General features: G+C 52.1%; 6 protein-coding genes across 6 annotated transcripts; 2 read left to right on the top strand and 4 right to left on the bottom strand.

Annotated features, from left to right (window-relative positions):
- Positions 1-1,031: 1,031 nt before the first annotated feature.
- On the bottom strand, positions 1,032-2,630 carry PV08_04385 (uncharacterized protein; the record flags this gene model as incomplete). Its single annotated transcript, XM_016378733.1, has 1 exon — positions 1,032-2,630. The coding sequence occupies one exon, from the start codon at positions 2,628-2,630 to the stop codon at positions 1,032-1,034; it is 1,599 nt and encodes a 532-aa protein (XP_016237410.1).
- A 2,018-nt stretch (positions 2,631-4,648) lies between these two features.
- PV08_04386 (uncharacterized protein) lies at positions 4,649-4,870 on the top strand (the record flags this gene model as incomplete). Its single annotated transcript, XM_016378734.1, has 1 exon — positions 4,649-4,870. The coding sequence occupies one exon, from the start codon at positions 4,649-4,651 to the stop codon at positions 4,868-4,870; it is 222 nt and encodes a 73-aa protein (XP_016237411.1).
- A 1,612-nt stretch (positions 4,871-6,482) lies between these two features.
- On the bottom strand, positions 6,483-11,062 carry PV08_04387 (uncharacterized protein; the record flags this gene model as incomplete). The annotated part of the gene is made up of 3 exons (XM_016378735.1): positions 6,483-10,050; positions 10,106-10,127; positions 10,183-11,062. 3 exons carry the CDS (start codon positions 11,060-11,062, stop codon positions 6,483-6,485), a joined length of 4,470 nt encoding a protein of 1,489 aa, XP_016237412.1.
- A 588-nt stretch (positions 11,063-11,650) lies between these two features.
- On the top strand, positions 11,651-14,743 carry PV08_04388 (uncharacterized protein; the record flags this gene model as incomplete). Its single annotated transcript, XM_016378736.1, has 1 exon — positions 11,651-14,743. One exon carries the CDS (start codon positions 11,651-11,653, stop codon positions 14,741-14,743), a length of 3,093 nt encoding a protein of 1,030 aa, XP_016237413.1.
- A 388-nt stretch (positions 14,744-15,131) lies between these two features.
- PV08_04389 (glucose-6-phosphate isomerase) lies at positions 15,132-16,856 on the bottom strand (the record flags this gene model as incomplete). The annotated part of the gene is made up of 2 exons (XM_016378737.1): positions 15,132-16,290; positions 16,357-16,856. The coding sequence occupies 2 exons, from the start codon at positions 16,854-16,856 to the stop codon at positions 15,132-15,134; spliced, it is 1,659 nt and encodes a 552-aa protein (XP_016237414.1).
- Positions 16,857-17,576: 720 nt separating this feature from the next.
- Positions 17,577-18,359, bottom strand: PV08_04390 (uncharacterized protein; the record flags this gene model as incomplete). Its single annotated transcript, XM_016378738.1, has 2 exons — positions 17,577-18,088; positions 18,143-18,359. 2 exons carry the CDS (start codon positions 18,357-18,359, stop codon positions 17,577-17,579), a joined length of 729 nt encoding a protein of 242 aa, XP_016237415.1.
- Positions 18,360-19,676: the final 1,317 nt, after the last annotated feature.

Here is a 19,676-nt window from a genome sequence, read left to right on the forward strand (position 1 = left end):
GACGGTCGTACTGTACAGGAGGGTTTGCATGAACGAGCCGGCGCCCCCTGGTGGCTCATACTGGTAGTGGACAATTCTGCATTAGTTTGTTCGTTGACGACGCGGACGACGCTGCCATCGTGCTTTTCTTCCAGTGAAAACTCTTGAAGAATTCGATTCCGCCGCTCATCAAGCGTATGCGCTCATGAGGGACTGTAGATTATCCGCGAAGGGTCTGTAGAACAGTGTAAACAATGAGAGTTGAGCAGAGGCGGTGCCGGCGCCCCGTTCGTGTACTATGTACTTTTGTGCCTGGCGATCTTCACGCACTCGAACTTCCCCGAGCCACGTCCAACCTAATTGGGACTAGTGCATATAACACCGGCACCGCCTTCCGCTCGTGGCTGAGTACGAGGCACCTACGCTACGAGTAGTTAGGTATGTACTCACTCGCGAAGCCCTCTGTAACTATGTAGTTCCTCGTCCTCTGACTTGTTAGCTATTTTCCACCAGGAGAAGCCTCAGGGTTGAGATCCTGATCGTAATGGACTGCCCAGGACGAGCCCAATTTCATGAGGCTTAGCTGTTCCAGGAGACCAAGTGGTAACCTTCAGGTCTTGAGATATGATATGATTCAGTACCTGAAGGAAGAGATGTCTAGACGAAGATACGCAATAGGCTGCGCCACCGCGCCTGCCACGCCCTGGCCTTGATGTCACCTGACGCAAGTGAAGTGTAACACCAAGTGACGCCCTGAACTGCTCTATCTGTGCAGAACGTACTATCACGGCCATAGGTGCAGGTGTGCAAGCACGGAATAGGTCAAGAACCTGCAGGCTACTCAGGGGCCGAAACTTACAAGTCTGAAGGAGAGAGGGCGGTCCGTGGTACGGAATTGTATGGTCATTCTATCACCTAACGATATGGTACAGTTTTCAAGTTGTTTGGTGCGTACTGCCAAAACAATGTCTCTATTTACCATCATGGATGAATATATCCCAACGGTCAGTGGAATCGAAATAATATGGAGATCGTTCCTTTATTCCTCTGTTTCACCGCGTCATATCTTTCACTGAAGCATCATCGCCACTAGACCGGATGGACGACGCGACCGACCCAGCACTCGACCTCTTCACAGCAAGCGGCAATGGTGGTGGCAAGGCGTTTGCCGTGCGATCTCCACCGCTTGCTCTCCTACTAGCCGTGTCCTGGGTCAGTTGTGTGGCTCGTCCGTTTATACTCGAGGAGTTTCTGCTCCAGCGTGAGTCGAACGCCGCTGGCAGGGCAGGCATAGGAAGTGGTGAGAATGGCCCATTCGACGCACTCTCTGACGGTGTGATCGACTTGCGGATGCGAGGCTGGTACTGGCTATATGGGCGGGGCACGCTCACGACGGAGTCAGGTGGACCGGGCACTGAGAAGTCGCTTGGTGTGGGCGAGGAGACGCTTTCGCGTATATTCAGACCTGCAATAAGGTCTGAAGCGAAGGGCCGCGGAATAGGCTGCTGTAAGACAGGCGGAGGTGGTGGAGCCCGTCTCCCTCTAACCGGTGTCGGTGGATTGTTAGCCAAACCGGTCGGATGCAGTTTGGGGACCGCCGGAAGTGGTGTAGCTGGCGTAGACGGCGCTGCACCATATTCTTTCAAGATGGTGTCAGCGGGGTAAGTGGTGTCAGTGTCACTAGAGGACCAAGTGGGTGGTCTCTTGATGCTGGCAATGCTGACTTGTCGAAGAGTTGGGCCGTTGCGGCTCACATCGCTGTTTGCAAGGTGTACTTGATCTGAGAACGGGTTCTCCGATTTCTCACTGAAGAGGTTGGGAGTGCTCGCAAGTGCCTGTTGCCTTGGGCGTGCTGTCATTCCCGTCGAGACCTGGGACATGCCTGGGCTTGGGCCTTTCTCGTGGTCGTGAAGTCTTTGAACACGTCGAGCGCGGAGCGCGGCGATTCTATCTCGTACAGGCTTGCAGTATCGACACAACAGGTATACTCCTGTAGCGATGGCAAAGACTCCCACGATAGAAGCAACCACAATAAGTGCCGTATGATTCGCCGGGTGGTGGACGGAAGTATCGACGGTCGGTTGATTGTTAGATGTTGAAGCTGCACTTGTTCCAGTGGCAGCAGCGATGTCAGTGGATGATGATGATGTTCCCGACACAACCGGAGCATTGACAGGAGCTGTAGGGCCCGTTCCCACTGAGCCCGCTGGTGCGGTAGATGTCGGCATAGAGGTTGACACGTTGGATGCAGTTGTGCTTGTCTTCGGGAGGAATGGGTTGTCTGCCGTATTGGTGCTCGAAGACTCCATTGTACGACTGCCGGATGGGAGACCTTCCGCAAAGGGATTTTCTTCGTCATCACTCATGCCATCATCGTCGTCGCCGCTGCTACCATCCTCCTCATCGCTGCTACTATCGTCGTTTCCGTGACCCTTGGCGCCATCGTGGCCATCATTTTCAGGTTCCTCTCCTCCTATATCCATGGCGGCGGCCTTTCCGTGGATAGTGTTTGCGAGGTTCGGCGGCAAGTCGAGTGAATGATTCACACCTCCGCCATCTCGACGAAGACGAGATGAACCTCGAGGGAGATGTGCCTTTGCCTTCGCGATTCTGGACCTCTCTATCCGGTATCGAAGTTTGCTTAAAGGCATGATTTGTGTCTTGTCAAGCAAAAGAGAGCAAAGATGCTCTTCTAGCAGTACAACTGCAATTCTCGTTCCAGCATGAAGTACCTAATGATGCAGTTGAAGGACCCAGCCCTCACAAAACAGAAAAGGGAGAGAAGGTAAAAGGAACGAACCGTATTCGACCAGCGAACTTGGAAGACCAAACAAAAAGGCTGACGTGGAAGGGAAAGATAGAAGGCGGTTACTTGTTTTCCGAGTAGACGGTACCTACATTATGCCTTATGCCTCCGAGTGGAGAGAGGGATTTCCGGAACGCTGTTTCGCTTGCATCGATGCATGCCTCTGATGGTCTGAGGCTTGGCAGTCAAGGGAGTTTGGTTGTCGATAGGCGTCTGAAGCCTCTTCCGAAACGCCGCGAAGCAGGGCGACGAGGAGGGGCTGGGACGCAAGATGGTCGCAAGTCCCTGTCCAGAAGCCATCTGGTGCCGTGAGCACTGATCAGTGACCGCACTGACCGGATGAGTCCTGGTACATGTGTGGAGGTAGCATGTCGGAGACGCGAAGCTGAAACGTTTCAAGCCGCGACTGGCGGACGATCCATCTTGGCAGGGAGAGGACATATTCTACAGTACACCCTCACTTCTCAGGGAGGGATTCGGCAAGTCGCGTAAAGTAGACGCTCCTAGAACCTCGGCCAAGATCTGTCAAAGAACAAGACACTCTTGGCTGTGTTGTTCTTGAGATAGGGGATCATACAAGCCTTCCAACAGATAGACGATTGCCGGGATACAAACGGCGGAGCTGTTTGAGATGTTAGCCCCTATCGGAGGAATTGCGTTTTGCTGTCGTTGCCGCGGGACACGTCATGATTGACAGGCTCATGAGATGTCTAAGAGCCAAGGATGGGTTGGACGTTCGCACTCTGTACGCTGGATAGATACATCATGCATCCTGCTCAAGGGCAAATCGCAGATGAAGATGGATTAAAAGTTGTTGCCGCGGCAAAGGAACAATAAAAGTCCGGCACCCTCCGGTCTCACGTGAAGCCTCCGGGCTTCTTCTCCTGCGGCTGGAGTATCATTTGGTAAGGCAACACAAGGAAGAAGAGATTGCCCTCACTACAAGGTACCTCATTAAGCCTCGCTATCTCCAATTTCGACTCACACTAGGTAAGACTAAGAGGCTCTCCTATTGCTGACTGACTACTGTAGTTGTCAACCATGTGCTGCCAACTATATAATCAACAATGTTCATCGAGTGCTCTCAATCACAGATGGGCCGAAGGCGTCGACTACCCGATCGCTTTATTCCACGAGGCAATGCGGCCTATGCCCTCCGCCTATCGAGGGAGGCTTGGTCGCTTATCTGACATGCTGATTGCCACAGCATGTTCCCCAATTCGCGATGAAGTCCGAAGTTTGCTCCCGAATGTCACATTGTCACACCACCCTTTCCAGCCGGACTCTGGCTGGCAGTGGCTGCTTGGATAGTCATGCTGACTACCTAGCACTGAGTATAGCACCGTGCTCTTGGTACCCAAAATGCCCCCACTCGAAGGTTTACGCTCCACGGAGAACATCGTGTGGCGCCTTGTGCCTTCGAGAGAAGGGCCCAGAAGGCTCTGAACTCCGCTACTGGCATTGCATATGCTTCGGGTCTCATTGTCTTGTTTACCTGTACCGTTTTTTTTTTTGACATGAAGCACGTCGTTGCCGGTATCGGTACACGGCTAAGTACCTCATGCGGATAAGGTCCTCCTTGAAATACTAATTTAAGCAGGGCGAAGCGCGCATCTCTCGTCTTTGGGCCTTTTCCCTCTCTCAACTCTCTTTCTGCGATTTTTCTGTTGATACAAAGACTCGTTTATATAGACCCAAACCACTGCACGGGCGAAGACATCAAATCACCTAGACCTATTGCACTATCGGCCACAGAATAGAACCATTTGTCGATTTCATTACACTGTCTCTTCTCAACAGTCCGAACAAAGGGACGAATCCCTCCTATTTCCTCATCGACAAATCCAACACAAATTCGACAAGATGTTAATCGCTCGCCGTTTCTCAGTCACCAACTTCGTCATCGCATCCTCCGCCCTCGCCTTCCAGGTCTTTGTCCTGTACCCGTGGCACAACAAGCTCGACGAGGATTTCGAGAAACTGAAGCAAGAGAACACCAGGCTCTTGGCAGAGGTCGAGAAATCACGTCTTCAGGATCTCAAGGAGATCAAGGAATCCTTCAGCAAACTGCGCGCTGCGAACTAGAGGAGAAAAACCCCCCCTAATCCTCGAAACACTCGACATCACAACCGACAGAGGCGTGATTATGCAGTGATCCGAAAACCAGAAAAATGCCTCAGGAAACAGCTATGCGCACGCGAGCACCCGAAGAAAAGTTTAGCGCTACACCACGGCGCGCCATTACTATCATTATCATTGCGAATTTGCGACAATAACATGTTCTCCCAAGCCCGATACGATCAATCAAGTTTTGACTTGACGCCCTTTGCGGATCGCTCTGTAGTCGGTTGGTTCTTCCAGCGATCTCCGCAGTCATCGCCCCCGACAACGACCGAATCACCTCCGAACTACCGAAACACCTCCGAAAAAGCCCTGAATAGACCTTTTTTGTAGATACCTCCTACGGACACACGCGTACATACACACACCTCTCACCCACACGCTCCCTAGCGACACTCCGACGCAGGAACCGACCGGCAATTCCCCTGCCTTCACCAGGGGGGGCCTGCACGGAATGTTTAATTTCCCACACGTCGTTTATCGCCCCTTGCTTTTTACCATTTCACCCACCCTGGCATCGACGACATGCATCACATGCACACCTTCCGTCCAATACAGTACGAAGTACACAAAGAATTGACACCGTCCCGGCATGATAGACTCCAGCAAGAAACCATCAAAACACAAATTCACAACCAACAAGAATTCAGCAGTAACGTCCAAAGTGCATTAGACACATTACCCAAATAGATTCGAGCCGTGGGGGCCATTGCGGCAGGTACATGCATACATCTTTACGAGGGATGGCGGAAAGACGACGACGACTACTCTAGAAGCATTGGTTACATGGAGGTTTTTTTTCTTTCAATGATTTCAATCTGCTTCTTTCTGATTTTCTTTTTTTCCTTTCTTGGGGGGTTGAGCACCAACAAGTTACGACCACTGCCTCGAATTCCTTTTCTCCTTTTGTCTCCCCTTGAGCGTTGAGCCAAAACCAAACGATTCGCCATTCCAGCAGTTGTTATGTGTCCAGCGGCTTATGGTAAGACTTGGAAATTGGATGTTGGAAGTGGCCGAGTACATCTTATCATTTAAACATATTATTCCCCCAGACCTTTTTATCATTTACCTTCCTTTGACTTGAACCAACCTTCCGACCGTTGCCAAACATCCACCTTTCTTCCTGTCGCGTGCATGTTTTCCCTTTCAAGCCATAACAGTCGATTGCAATTGAAACACCATCCGTCATCCATCATCGACATCCGGCCTGGTGCTAACTTCGCTTCCTCGCAATCCAGCTGGTACGCCTTTAAGAATAATGTCATCATGCACGACAAGCAGGGCGGGCGCAAAGACGTTATCTATACATGCACCTCCGACTCTGTTTGTTACAGCAATGGCGGAACTGATCTATCTTAACAACTAGTATTTGATTTGCATGTCTGGTCCATGCTTCCAACAGTCTACGCTAACAGCACCCCTTTCCTCTCGTACATTGGAGCTCAGCCTCCTAAACACGGACAGTGAGTCCTCGCGTCTTCCTTCTAATGTTCTGATAGCCGTGTTCCTGCCTATGCATTACCCGGGCTGTCGCATTAATAGGTATATCTATCAGTTCCCATTTGACTTCAAGCATTCATGATTCTCTAGTGATTGCAACCGAGTCAGGCCCAGTCACATCGCCAGAAGTCACTGCTTCTTCGCCAGGGGCGCTGTTGTCTTGGCTGCCAATGACAGTTGCCTCCTCGTGCTCACCGCGCTCATGCTTCACTCTCGCCGCCTCACTTTGCAAATAACTCGCTCTTCTCTCGGCCTCTTGTTCATGCTTGTCACTTACGTTGACGGCGAGGAAACTCTTCGGTAACTGGACTGTGTTGAACTTCGCTTTCAGCGTTGATATAACCTCTTTCCAATCTTGATGATTGGTCAACGATCGCCTTGGGGCTGATCCAATGGCATGTTTAGAATCAAGAGATATATCGAGAGGATCGATGGTGTGGCAGCCAGGCGATATAGAAATGCGGATTGAATAGGTGGACTCGGCTGTGTCGGCGTCCTTGGCCTCGTACAATTCAAAGCAGATTTGAGAAAGGTAGTCCAGTTCTGGAATGGTGGACCGCTTGATCTTGGTATGGATTCCGCCTTCCATGATACAGTTAAGCAGTGTGTAGATATGGGATTCCTTGGTGAAATAGATAAAGGACTTTGCATCGCTGGACGCCTGCAACTCCTCGAGGTCGTCCACGATTTCTCGTAGTAGTGGGAGTGATGTCAAGAGGCCAATCTCCAATTTCTCTTCATCGCTGATACCGTACTCCTGCGGTCCGATGTAGTCGAACAAGATTTTGCTGTACCGATACAGCTCCCTCAAACGACCAAGGCGCTGATCGAGGCTCGACTTGCTCTCAGAAGACCCACTGAAGAGCTTGAAGTAAGAAGCCCCCTGTTCCCACGAATTAAGTGGTGGAGCTGCCACAGGCTGCTTCAGAATAGACTGTCTCCTCAGACCGATCTTGTGAGCAAAAGAGTGTTTGTCTGAGAGACTACCCGCAACAGACGCAGTGCTCTCCTGACGGCTTTTACTCGAAGGTGAGACGGAACCCTCGATCTGCTCTTGTTCAACCGGACTGGTAGATGCAGCAAGATTCTCCTCTTTGGCAAGATCGTCCAGCAGCGATTGGCTAGGTGTGAAGACCCATTCAAGGAACTGCTTGTTGTGAAGTGCGTCATATTTCATCGTGTCGTACAACTCGGAGATCTTACTGGGATCAGCCTTCTCAGTGTCGCAGAACTCGGAGAACAACTTCTCCCAGCGCTCCTTAAAGAGTTCTGGATCTTCTCCAGTACACCATCTGGACTGAATGGAAGCAACAGACACGCCCTCTTTGCTCGAGTCCTTCGATTCTGAGCCGCCATTGATTGCAGCGAGTGATGCGACCGCCCCGCTAGTGAGCTTCTTGAAGTTATGCCTCATGACTTTCCGGTGAAACTTCAGGAGATCGATGACATTCTGCATGACCACAAACGGGGACGCAACATCCTTGGGCCATGCAAAGGCTTCAGGGACACTGCCTTCACGAAGAAGGTGCTTAAGCTTCTTCTTGACTTTGTCCATGACATCCTTGGCCGCGTTTGAGTCGTCCAGAAGATCTTTGCGAACTTGAATAAAGTCTTCTGGGATGTCTTGACGATCGAGGAACGCAGCAGCGAAAATTTGCGCACTGGTCTTGACCCGTTTCTCGGAGCTAGTGAATAGGCGAACATCATTTAGTACCTCTCTATTGAGCAACTTGAAGTCGTCACGCATGTTAGCTCCCAAGTCCTGAGACTGGTAACGAGCAGAATGCGTTGGTTCTCCTCCCCATTTCATGACCAGCTGCAATTTGTCCAGGACAAGATCGTTCTCCGCCGCCGAGAACCTCGAAAAGGTCGCTCCTGACATGGAGTCACTCCTCGTCTGTGGTCGATGCAATTGGTTAGGATCTTTGAGATCCGGTATCGAGCCCGAACGGTCGGCAAGCGGCGAGTCGTGAATCTGGAACGGTTCTGTCTCTGGTATCGACAGCACGGACGGACTGCTCGGGTTGGTTGGGTCCATGGAGTTTGCCTGCATCTCCTCCGGCTTCCGCTTTCGAAACATTGGTTTAATTTGGACCTTTGTACCAGGCTGGGAGCCTTTTTTCGCAAGGGCGACTCGCAGATTACGCAACTTATCTGGGTCTTCGAGGTGATCCTTTTGTGCGGTCCTGACTGCGGCCTCGACACTCGCTAATGCAGCCTCACCCTTAAGTAGTACTTCCTCGTGGTGACCTTTAAGAAGATCAGCAAACACTTGAGAATGTGCAGTAAATTTGATCTTCTGCTTTGGAGTCCTGTCCGCATGTCTGATGACGGTCACGAAGCCCTTGAGCTTCCAAGAATGTTTTGAACTGGGCATCGGAGCTTGTGCCTCTGGTTCCTTCGCGGGTGTCATCAGCTCTCCTGCCGCTGGCCCCACAGATGCCGTATGCACCGCTGGGGGAGGTAGCATTTCGGGATTATCCACAGCTCTCGGCATAACCTGTGCGTTGGAGCTTTTCTCCATGGTTGGCGGAGAGCTAAGGGGAGTTGTCAGTGTCGAGGATCTCGACGAGGGACCAGCCGTTGACTGATGATGTCTGTTGGAGTGAGGCAGGTGCTGAGAGAGCTTATTCATGCTTGGTGACTTCAAGATCGTCTTTAGTGCCGAACGATGAGGGTGATTGGTGCCCTGGCGGCGTAGTGGAAGTTCACCATTTGACTCCGGGGATGGTTCCTCAGTCCAACCGTTCTCCAGCTTGAGCTTCTCAGTGACGAACATGCCTCTCAAAATCTTGGCGCAATCATTGTAGTAGTCTTCATTATCTTTGACGAAGCTCCAACCATTGACATCGATGATGTAGCTGGAAGTCCCGGTGCGCAGCAGATCAAAGCCACAAATACGCTGACCAAAAGCTCGAGCGACCTTTGCAGCCATTTCTCTTTCGGCATCGGTGAGCTTGGTAACATACCTGAGTTCCTTCCCATGTGTATTGCGGCGAACTAGGCCATCAACGACAGGCGATTTCCTTGTTTCTGCATGGCAGTAGTCGGGTCCAACAGTGTACGCCTTCACGTCTTCAGCATTCTCGGTCCGCAGAAATTGTTCGTAGATGTAGCTGCTTCCTGGTTCGGTAATGGATCGTGGTACAACAAGATCAGGATCGTACTCGGACGACTTGTTGCCGATCTTCCGGAAGAGTCTCCTTGCTCCGCCCTCCTGAGATCTAGGGAAGTAGATGATGACATTGTGGTCTTCCCCGTTGACAGGCTTTTCGACAAAGGGTTTCTTCAGTGATCTGCCATCAACAATGATTGTGTCACCCTCATCTGTCAACTCGACAGATTTTGCCGGAGGTGCTCCGCCACCCGTGCCATCTTCGGGGCCTTCTAACACAACTCCGGTCATATTGTAGACATGCTGCGCAAGTTCAGCCGACTCTAACCGTGGGCCTCCGTCTCGATTGACTTCAATGCGTCTAGGGGTGGGGATCTGCATCTGATCCAAGATTTTGAGGCACAGTCGACGATCCCACAGAACCTTTTGCATGGGTAAATCGTTCACCACAAAAGGTTTCCGCAATTTAACGTATGCGATGGCCTTGTCCAGAGGGAAGCCGTCTGAAAAGAATGAGATGAGGAAATCACTGTCGGGATTAGTTGGCAAGCAAATCACACATTTCGTACGAAACATAGGCTTACCAGATAGGCCAGTTCTCCACGTCTAGGCGAGTTAGCAACTTAGCATCGTTCGTATTTTACGACAGGATCAAACTAACCTTCATCAAGAATAGCCTTGTCACCGAAGACAATAACTTCAAAATCACCATTGCCTTGGAGTCGCGTCAGGATTTGACGACTAGGACGACTTCGGGCTTTGACATCAAGGGCACAAACTCCGATCTTTCCCATTGATATCTTGCTTTCAGTACTTCCAGCGTCATTCTTGGAGGAGCCGGTTCCACTGAGACGTCGGCTAGAAGAGATTGAGCGAGGTTTGGTTACTCGAGGAGCCCTATTGGGCAAAACAGTCTCGGATCCATCCGTCTTAGAGGCAGATCCTAAGGTTTGTCCAGCGGGGATCGAAGATTCGCTCTTGGTGCCTGACGGCGCAAGTGTGGCCTGTGATGATACTAGATCTGAAGGATTAGACATACTCGGATCGAAAACAGGAGGTGAAAGCACAGGGGCGCCTGGGGATGTTGAGGTGGAGGCAGTGGTGACCACGGTAGGGTCGTATGCAGTTGTTGGAACCTGTATAGTGGTGGGCGAGGTCGCAAGAATGGGAGCATCCAGGCTCTTGACTGAAGCGGGCGGACTTCTAGCGTCATCTTGAGACTTTCTCTGAGACCTTAAGGAGTTTAAGGAGGTGGACAGTCTCCTGTTGATGGTAGGCGCGGATGAGGGAGGTGGCATACTTATACTAGAACGATCGGCCGAAGCCTTGGTAGTCTCGGCTTGAGGAGCCTTGCGGACTTCAGGGTTTTTGTGTGATGCCAGTAGCGAATGTGTTGAGGGCGGCCGACCAAGAGACACTGGCGGTCTGGACGATGTGACGGAAGAAGAGCCTGAATATACCGCTGTCAGAGAAGAAGTGTCGTCCAGAGCACTCTCGGAGTTGTTCGTCGACGTCCGGTGCAGCGGTGAGCCTTGCTCCATGGTGTCTGTTGTACTATGCGGAATGTGCCCGGACTAATTAGTACCACCTTCATCCAACAGCGACGTCGACCGTGATCGAAGCTCGCACAACCTGCGACGAGGAAGCGGTGAATTTCGTCGGAAGCTTCGTGCGGGACCAGTCAAAACGAATGACCTGAAGAAAATGTTCAAAGAGTAGAAGGTGGAATATTACACTATCATGTTGAAGGGCGGTAGTAGAAGGAAAGATCTACCTGAAGCCGGCGAGGAACGAACAGCTGAGCGCCTTGACGGATAGGAGAAGACAGATTATGAGAAGGACAGACGTTCCGTTATCGTTGCCGCTGCCACCGCCGCTGTGGTGTCTTTGCCGTCCATTATATTTTGGCAGGTGCGACGGGATCCCGAGGCCCCGACGTCATCGCTCCTTCTCACTTGCTCCGTCCATTTTACATGCAGTAGAAAAAAATAATTTAGTGCTTTCCGCTTTGGGATTCGCTCTCCAGTCAAACTGCGCTCAACATACACGCAGTCGCCAACCTCCAACATGTCACGGAAGAGCCGATGAACTTTGGGAAGACTGTATCACGCAATTTTCTAGCATGGAGGATGCCGTCGAATTCCCAGCGACCAAGCGACAGCGCCGTGAAAGTGTCCAGAGCCCTCTCAACCTCAAGGCACGAACGAGTTCTCGACTCTTTTCTCCATTTCGAGTATGCTCTCGCTGCATTTTCTGAAGACCTTTTGCTGACTGCTCGCAAGACTCTAGGCTTGGTCTCTCCGACCAGTGTCCCGTTCACGTCTGTTCCACTGGGCAAAACGACTTTTCAGATCACCACTTCTGTGGGCTACGCTCTACAAACCTACGACTTGCAACGAGGCCTCAATCTTGTTTTCCTCAGTCGCCCCCAATGCCCGAGTCAGATTACGTCTACGTGCGCATATCGAGACAGAGTCTTTGCGGCTTGGGGAGGATCACACCCCGCCAGCCCTAGAGGCGTTTGGGTTGTCAAGCGAGGCCAGGTTGTTGGTGAGTTAGAGGTTGATAACACTTATACTCAAGAGATTGAAAGGATACTTGTATTTGGCTCTTGGATAGTAGGATGTGGAAAGCAAGCGATCGAAGTCTGGAAATCCGACACGTACGAACACTATACAACCATACTCCCGTCTACTCCTGCCGCTGCCAGCAATTCCAAAGAAGTTTTCTCGGGTCAAATTTGCACCCTACCTACCATCCTGAATAAGGTCTTTGTTGGAAGAAAAGATGGCTATATTGAGGTGTACAATGTCAGTACAGGGAGACTGGTGCACACAATCCTCGCTCCGTCGGCAAATTGCGGTTCGGTAACCGCTCTTTCCCCTGCCCTTGCGCTGTGTCTGCTCGCAGTTGCTTACGCCGATGGCTCTCTTATCATATTTGACGTCGAGTCCGACGAAAAGGTACTGGAACTGCATCAAAAAGACACCAAAAAGCCAATCACATCGATAAGCTTCCGGAGTGATGGCATGGGTGCGGGAGACGATGGTCGTAAATCTGGCTCAATGGCTACGTCTAGTATCGGTAGCGGAGATATCACGCTCTGGGACCTCAATCGTGGAGGTAAGATTGTGGGAGTTTTGCGAGGGGCCCATGAGACATCGAGCCTTGGTCAAGCCACAGGGGTGAACAAGGTCGAATTTCTTCCTGGACAGCCTGTGCTGATTTCGTCGGGCTTGGACAATTCTCTGAGGTCCTGGGTGTTCGACGAGAACCCTTTCTCACCAACACCTCGACTCCTACACTCACGGAGCGGCCATTCTGCTCCAGTAACTAGGCTCAGATTTCTGCCCACCGCCTCAGATGGGTCGGACGCTGCCGGGAAATGGCTTCTATCTGCCGGTAGCGACCGAAGCCTCTGGGGATTCAGTCTCCGGCGCGATGGCCAGAGCACAGAGTTAAGTCAAGGTGCAGTCAAACACAAGGCTCGGAAAACGGGACTGCTTACAGACGATGGCCCTGGAGTGGAGCAATTCAAAGCCTCGCCTATCATTGATATGGCCTGTTCCCTAAATAGAGATGGCGGGATGGGTGCAGTGGGCGGCCAAGTCTGGGCTAATGCGAAGACAAGTAATGCAGAAGTGACCAGCAGTACTGGTTGGGAGAGTGTTGTCACTGCTCACCTCAACGATCGCTTTGCGAGAACGTGGTCTTGGGGAAGGAAAAAGGCCGGCAGGTGGGCTTTCGAGACTGGCGATCATAAGCCCGTTACTAGTGTCACCATCACGACATGTGGTACTTTCGCTGTCATCGGCTCAGCTGGCGGCAGCTTGGACATGTACAATCTTCAATCTGGGGTACACCGTCAGCGTTACCCTCCTCGTCTGACTCCTTCACAGGTCAAACTGCTCCAACAACAAGCTCAGTCAGAGCAGATTCTGACCATACCACAAGGTCATCGAGATGCTGTGACCGGCATTGTTGTTGACAGTCTCAATCGCACAATGGTTTCTACCAGCCTCGATGGCTCTGTTATCTTCTGGGATTTCTCGACCGGAAGGCTTCTAGAGAGACGCGCTGACGCCCAGGCTGTGCCCACGGCCATCCGTTACAATCCTTCGTCGGGGCTTCTCGCTCTTTCTTGTGACGATCTTTGTATTCGCATCATCGACATAGAAAGCAGAAAGATTGTCCGCGAGCTATGGGGTTGTGTAGGGCAGATCTACGACTACTGCTTCTCCCACGACGGCCGCTGGGTAGTGTCCTGTTCCATGGACTCTATTATTCGCGTATTTGACCTAGCGACAGGCCATCTAATTGATGCCTTTCGAACTGCAACATGCACCAGTATTGCATTCTCATCGACTGGCGAGTTTCTAGCAACCACCCACGCAGGTAGCGCTGGCATCAATATTTGGACGAACAAAGCCCTTTTCACGCACGTTTCAACGCGGCAGGTTGATGAAGCTACAGGTGTCATCGATCTCACAGAAACAGCGGCCTTCCAAGCAGCAAGTCAACTCGCCATTGCAGAAGCGGAGGCCGACGCAGATGACGAGATTGACGGGATCGACGATGAATCATCCACCGTCGACCAACTGGATCGAAGCCTTCTCACGCTCTCCATCGTCCCTCAATCACGATGGCAAACCCTCCTCAACCTCGACAGCATCCGCGAACGCAACAAACCAATCCAGGCCCCCGAGAAGCCCAAGGCGGCGCCCTTCTTCCTCGGCTCAGCATTGACGAACGGTACCGGCGCCGACACAAGCTTGTCCACAGCTGCCGCAGAGGTCGAAGAGACTGAACGCTCTCGCATATCTCGTCTCGCGCTCGCATCCTCGTCGCAGCCATCGCACTCGAAAATCTCGTCGCTTCTGACTTCCTTTTCGTTAGAACGTGACTCGAGGGAATTGTGCGATTACCTCACTACACTCCCCCCGTCGGCGGCAGACCTGGAAATACGGTCCCTGACGCTGTCTGAGATGCCCCTTTTCGTTGGCGCACTCACGGCCCAGCTCGAATCACGACGCAGTTTCGAATTGGTGAATACATGGATGAGCGTCTTTCTCAAAGTGCACGGCGACTTTGTCGCAGACGTCCCTGGTCTCAACGATGCCGTGCGCGAGTGGCGATCGGTCATGCAGGTCGAAGAGGAGAGATTGAGTAAGCTGGTAGGCTATACACGAGGCATTGTAGAGTTCTTGAGGAGTGCGAGGTAGATTTGGTGACGATGTGCATCTTTGCATGCCATTTTCTTTCTTGGATAGGGCACTCCAAGTCAGATAAGCTTAGTTCAATGGCCACAGAGGAGAAGAACGAAGATTACAAGACACTTTTCAAACATATATTGGTGGCCATTTTGTGTATCTCGTCTCATCAAGAATCGTGAACGTCATGGCTGGCCGAGAGCGAGGGTAGCTGGGTCCTAAGTGCCTATCATAGGTAGAACTGGAGAGGTTTCAAACAACACATCAAGCTCGACGCAAGCCCAACCGACGCGTAGCGCAATGCTCATTGCCAGTCAAGTTTTCCTACTTTTCCATTCCCTTTGTCCCTGTTGTGGGCATTCTCGTACGTCTGTGTCTCCGGAGGCGGAGGGGGATCTATTTATTTGAGACCGTTCTTGGCCTTGAAGGCGGCAAGCAGACCGGCAGTGGAGGAATCGTGGTCAGCTCCGGCGCCCTCGGTCTCGAGCTCTTTCTGGATCTTCTTGGCCAGGACCTTTCCAAGCTCGACGCCCCACTGGTCGAAGCTGTTGATGTTCCAGATGACGCCCTCGGTGAAGACCATGTGCTCGTAGTAGGCGATCAGCGCGCCGAGAGCGCCGGGGGTGATCAGCTCGGCCAGGATGTTGGTGGTGGGCCGGTTGCCCAAGAAGGTCTTGTGCGCGACGAGCTCGTCCGGGGCGCCCTCGGCCTTGACCTGTTCCGGGGTCTTGCCGACCATGAGAGCCTCGGCCTGGGCCAGGAAGTTGGACGCGAGCATGCGCTGGTGCAGGCCGCCCTCGACGGGGTTGTGAGAGTTCGCGGCGAGGATGAAGTCGGTCGGGATGAGCTTCGTGCCCTGGTGCAGCAGCTGGAAGAAAGAGTGCTGCGCGTTGGTGGCGGGCTCGCCGAAGAAGATGGCTCCGGTGGTGTACTTGACGTATTCGCCGGTCCGGGTGACGGCCTTGCCGTTGGACTCCATGGTCAGTTGCTGCAGGTAGGCCGGGAAACGGTGCATGTACTGGTCAAAGGGCGAGACCAGGTGGGTCTGGGCACCGAAGAAGTCAGAGTACCAGACGCTCAGCAGGCCGGCGATGACGGGGATGTTCTCGTGGAGCGGAGCGGTCTTGAAGTGGTTGTCCATGGCGTGTCCGCCGGCCAGGAACTCGTGGAAGTTGTCGTAGCCGATGTACAGGCACACCGACAGGCCGATGGCAGACCAGACAGAGTATCGTCCGCCGACCCAGCTTTCGAACCCAAACATGTTCTTGGTGTCAATGCCAAACTTGGCCACCTCCTCTTTGTTGGTGGACAGGGCGACAAAGTGCTTGGCAATGTCCGACTCCTTTGCGGATTGCAGGAACCACTTCTTCGCCGTGTTTGCGTTGGTGGTTGTCTCGGCGGTGGTGAAGGTCTTGGACGCAATCAGGAAGAGGGTGGTCTCAGGGTCAGAGTCTTTGAGGGCCTCGGCGATATGAGTTCCATCAATGTTGGAGACAAAGTGCAATTTCATGTCGCGCGCACCGTACGGCTTGAGTGCCTCCGACACCATAACAGGGCCACTGTTCGTTGTTAGTTTTTGTTGACTGCAAGAAACGAAAAAAAGAAAGGATTTTATTCTGCCTTACAGGTCCGAGCCACCGATACCAATGTTGATGATGGTTGTCAACTTCTTCCCAGTATAACCTTTCCATTCACCACTTCGGATCTGTTCTGAGAATTCCTTCATGTGTTCTAGGACCGAGTTGGTCTCTTCGACGACACTCTTGCCTTCGACAGCCATGGGTTGATTGGTCACGTTTCGCAGAGCGACGTGGTACACAGCTCTCTTCTCGGTGAAGTTGATCTTCTCACCAGCGAACATCTCATCCCTCAGTTGTTCCAGATTGGCTTCCTTGGCCAGGTTGATGAGAAGGTCCAAGGTTTCTTCGGTCAGGAAGTTCTTGGAGAAGTCGAAGAGGATTTCTCTGTTGTCGGCGTCGTTCTTGAAGATTCTCTTGAACTTCTCAAATCGCTGAGGGTCTTTCTCGAAGTATTCCTTGAGGACGATGTTGCGGCCCACGGTGTTGTGGTGCTCAACGAGAGCTTGCCACGCCTTGAGCTCGGTGGCCTGCGAAAATCCGGGCATGTCGAGTCGTCGAGATATTGGATGGAAAAGGAGGGTCTCTGAATGTGTGAGGTGGTTAGTAGGAGTGACTTCGGGAGGGAAACGGTCTGTTGGGCACAGCACAGCGCAGTGAAACTCTGGCTGCCGCGGAACGGGTGGAACTGTCTTGGGCTTGGGTTTGGGGCTGATTCGAGTCGCTTACACTTGATGTCGTAGGGAAGATTGTTAGGAAAGTGAGAGAGAGAGAGAGTGGAAAAAGTCGCGGTGGTTGAAGACAGATAAATGTGTTTTGGTTGTGGTCTACGTCGAAATGCTGCGAGAGATGGAGGGGCATTTCGCAAGCTCCGGCAGAATCCAAACTATGATGCAGGGCAGAAAGACACAGCCTGAGGTAATCCATCTGCCCCACCATCTCTCACAATATCACACGATATCACCAGACTCTACGAGCATTACAGCACATGGAGACCATTCAGGAAAACAGTAAGCGGCCGTCGGATGATTAAGCCTTGCAAATACAGGAAATCGGAACTCATGTCAAGTCGAGGAACAACGTGTTCGTGGGCTAATAAGTTTAGTACGAGTAGCGGGTATCTTGCCGTTACATAATCGCCGCATGCACCGTCTTCAGCCTTGTCCTTCCACGGCCAACCTCTTCAGACCATCATTTATTCCCTAGTACCACTGTGGATGCTGTCCTCCTTTTGCTTGTCCATGTCCCCGTGACAACCTCCCAGTTTTCTAGAGTAGCAACGCCGACATGAAAATCAAACTGCCCAGAGCGAACAAAGATACCGAAGATCGACCCTGCAGACCTGCCGCGGCTCCTTTATACCCATTAATGGGAGGACTGATAGTTGGTGAAGGACCTTTGGTGGCATTGAAAGTGACGTTGGCAGTCGGTGAGGCGCCAGTGGCATTGGCCACCGACAAGGTCGATGTTGTCGTATTCAGCGCAATAGTAGTGGTATTGCCATATGAAGCAACAGAGCTTGTAAGAGGAAGTCCAGTGGTTGATCCGGTCAGAGCGCAAGAGGTGGTGGAAGCACTGACAGTAACAGTGTTCGTCGTCGTCGAGGTGATCGTAGTGGTAGTGGACAGTATTGACGACGTTGTGTTGTACATGCCATCGTCGTCGTCATCATCGGTGTCGTCTTCGCCATATCTGCATCTGAAAGAAGCATGTCGCTTCCCGTCTGCAGAAAGGCATTTGGATCCAGTGGTAGAGCAATTGAAACCGGATGGACATGCGTCTGCGTGGTCTTAGCATCTCTACAAATATCAGTAGCAAAGGGTACATCACTCACAGTCGCTTGAGCAGCAAGTCTCGCCAGCCTTGGGGTTGTAGCAGGTATCGCTACCACAGGGCACATAGTCAGCGCCGCAACCGGAACAGCTACCATCCTGACTTGGGCTGCAGGCCTCATAGCGGAGACGCATGTTGTCGCCATGTCCAGATGCTGCCGTGAAGGGAATTGCTGCCACTAGGAATGCAGTGACAGCGAAACTAGTGAGAGACCGCATGGTGGTTCTGGAGTGTTTGTGAGTGAGACTACGAATTTTGCAAAGAGTGCCTAGTAATGAGTGTCTCGGGCAATAGCTCGATGTTGTAGCAGGGAAGAAACCGCAAGAGAAGATATCGAAACATGACAACACTATTAATATGCATGTACGTGATTTCTTTGTGCTGAGACTGGAAGCAACAACAAAGAGGAATATTGCATACCCAACTGTGGAAGCCGGTGACGGTAACACAGACAAAGGGTTCGAAAACGGTTGACCCCGTGAAACGCATCATTTCCGGTTCTTGGGCTTTTTGGGAACAGACCAGATGTGATGCGAGAGCACTAAATGTGAGTATCCGAAATCAAGATAGTACAATGGCCGAGGAGCAATTGGCGCTGAAAGATGTGGGAAACAGCACCGGGAAGCCTAGGGTGCAGAGAGCCTACCAGGCATCCGAGAGGAGAGTGAGCTGAATATTCAAACCTGTTTTCGCACGGAGGATCAAATCGCAGGCCCTCGAGTTGAGTTATACGTGTTGATGTTTTGCAAAGTTCAATCTGCGAGTCCACGGGCAACCGCAACCACAGCCTTGCTTATCTAAGAACATGCCAAGGCAAGGCTGTCTCCCGTCACGCAATAAGGGCCGAGAGTGAGGCCACCGGAGCTCGATGTGCAGCCCAAGTCCCTGTGTGATCGTGTCTGGGGAATCTGGCTGGGTCTGGACTGGACGACCTCGTATTGTAGTACGGAGTAAATCCCATACGATACGCGAGCCTCGTGCTAACCCAGATAAAATCTCCGTTCACCACCTCCTCAACAAGAGAGCGGCGGCTGCAAACCCACGCCAGCCGCATTCGGTGGCTTGCTCCGAACACGGACTCTCGTTCAATGCTTCAAGCCTCCAGGAGTAGTGTCTACAAAGCCAATAGCTTAGTGAGAACAATCGTTGGATTTCGCCCCTGGTAAAACAGATGCTAGAGTCAAGGCTGGAAAGATTACTCGCAATGAGGATGGCGCTGTGACTTTTTCGGGCTTCTCGCTTGCTCATGCCCGCTGGGCAATTTGAACTCGGATACTTTGGGCTCTCCACTCTAAGCCTCAACCCTTGATCGTCCAGCATTCCAGCCAAATCTTCCTCATCAGCCTATAGGCTACGGGGAAATGCGCCCCTGTGCATGGCCGCCTCCCGCTGATACCGCCCAATCTGCGCTTCGAGCAGCTTCCCCTCTTTCAAATTGCCTCCTGGACCGGCGATAGACTAACCCACCCTCTGGGAATGGCTCTTCAACTCCAAGCCAATGTGACATGAGGCGATTACTTTACTATCGCCTTAGC

Source organism: Exophiala spinifera (assembly GCF_000836115.1).
Source record: "Exophiala spinifera strain CBS 89968 unplaced genomic scaffold supercont1.3, whole genome shotgun sequence".
Classification (NCBI taxonomy): domain Eukaryota; kingdom Fungi; phylum Ascomycota; class Eurotiomycetes; order Chaetothyriales; family Herpotrichiellaceae; genus Exophiala; species Exophiala spinifera.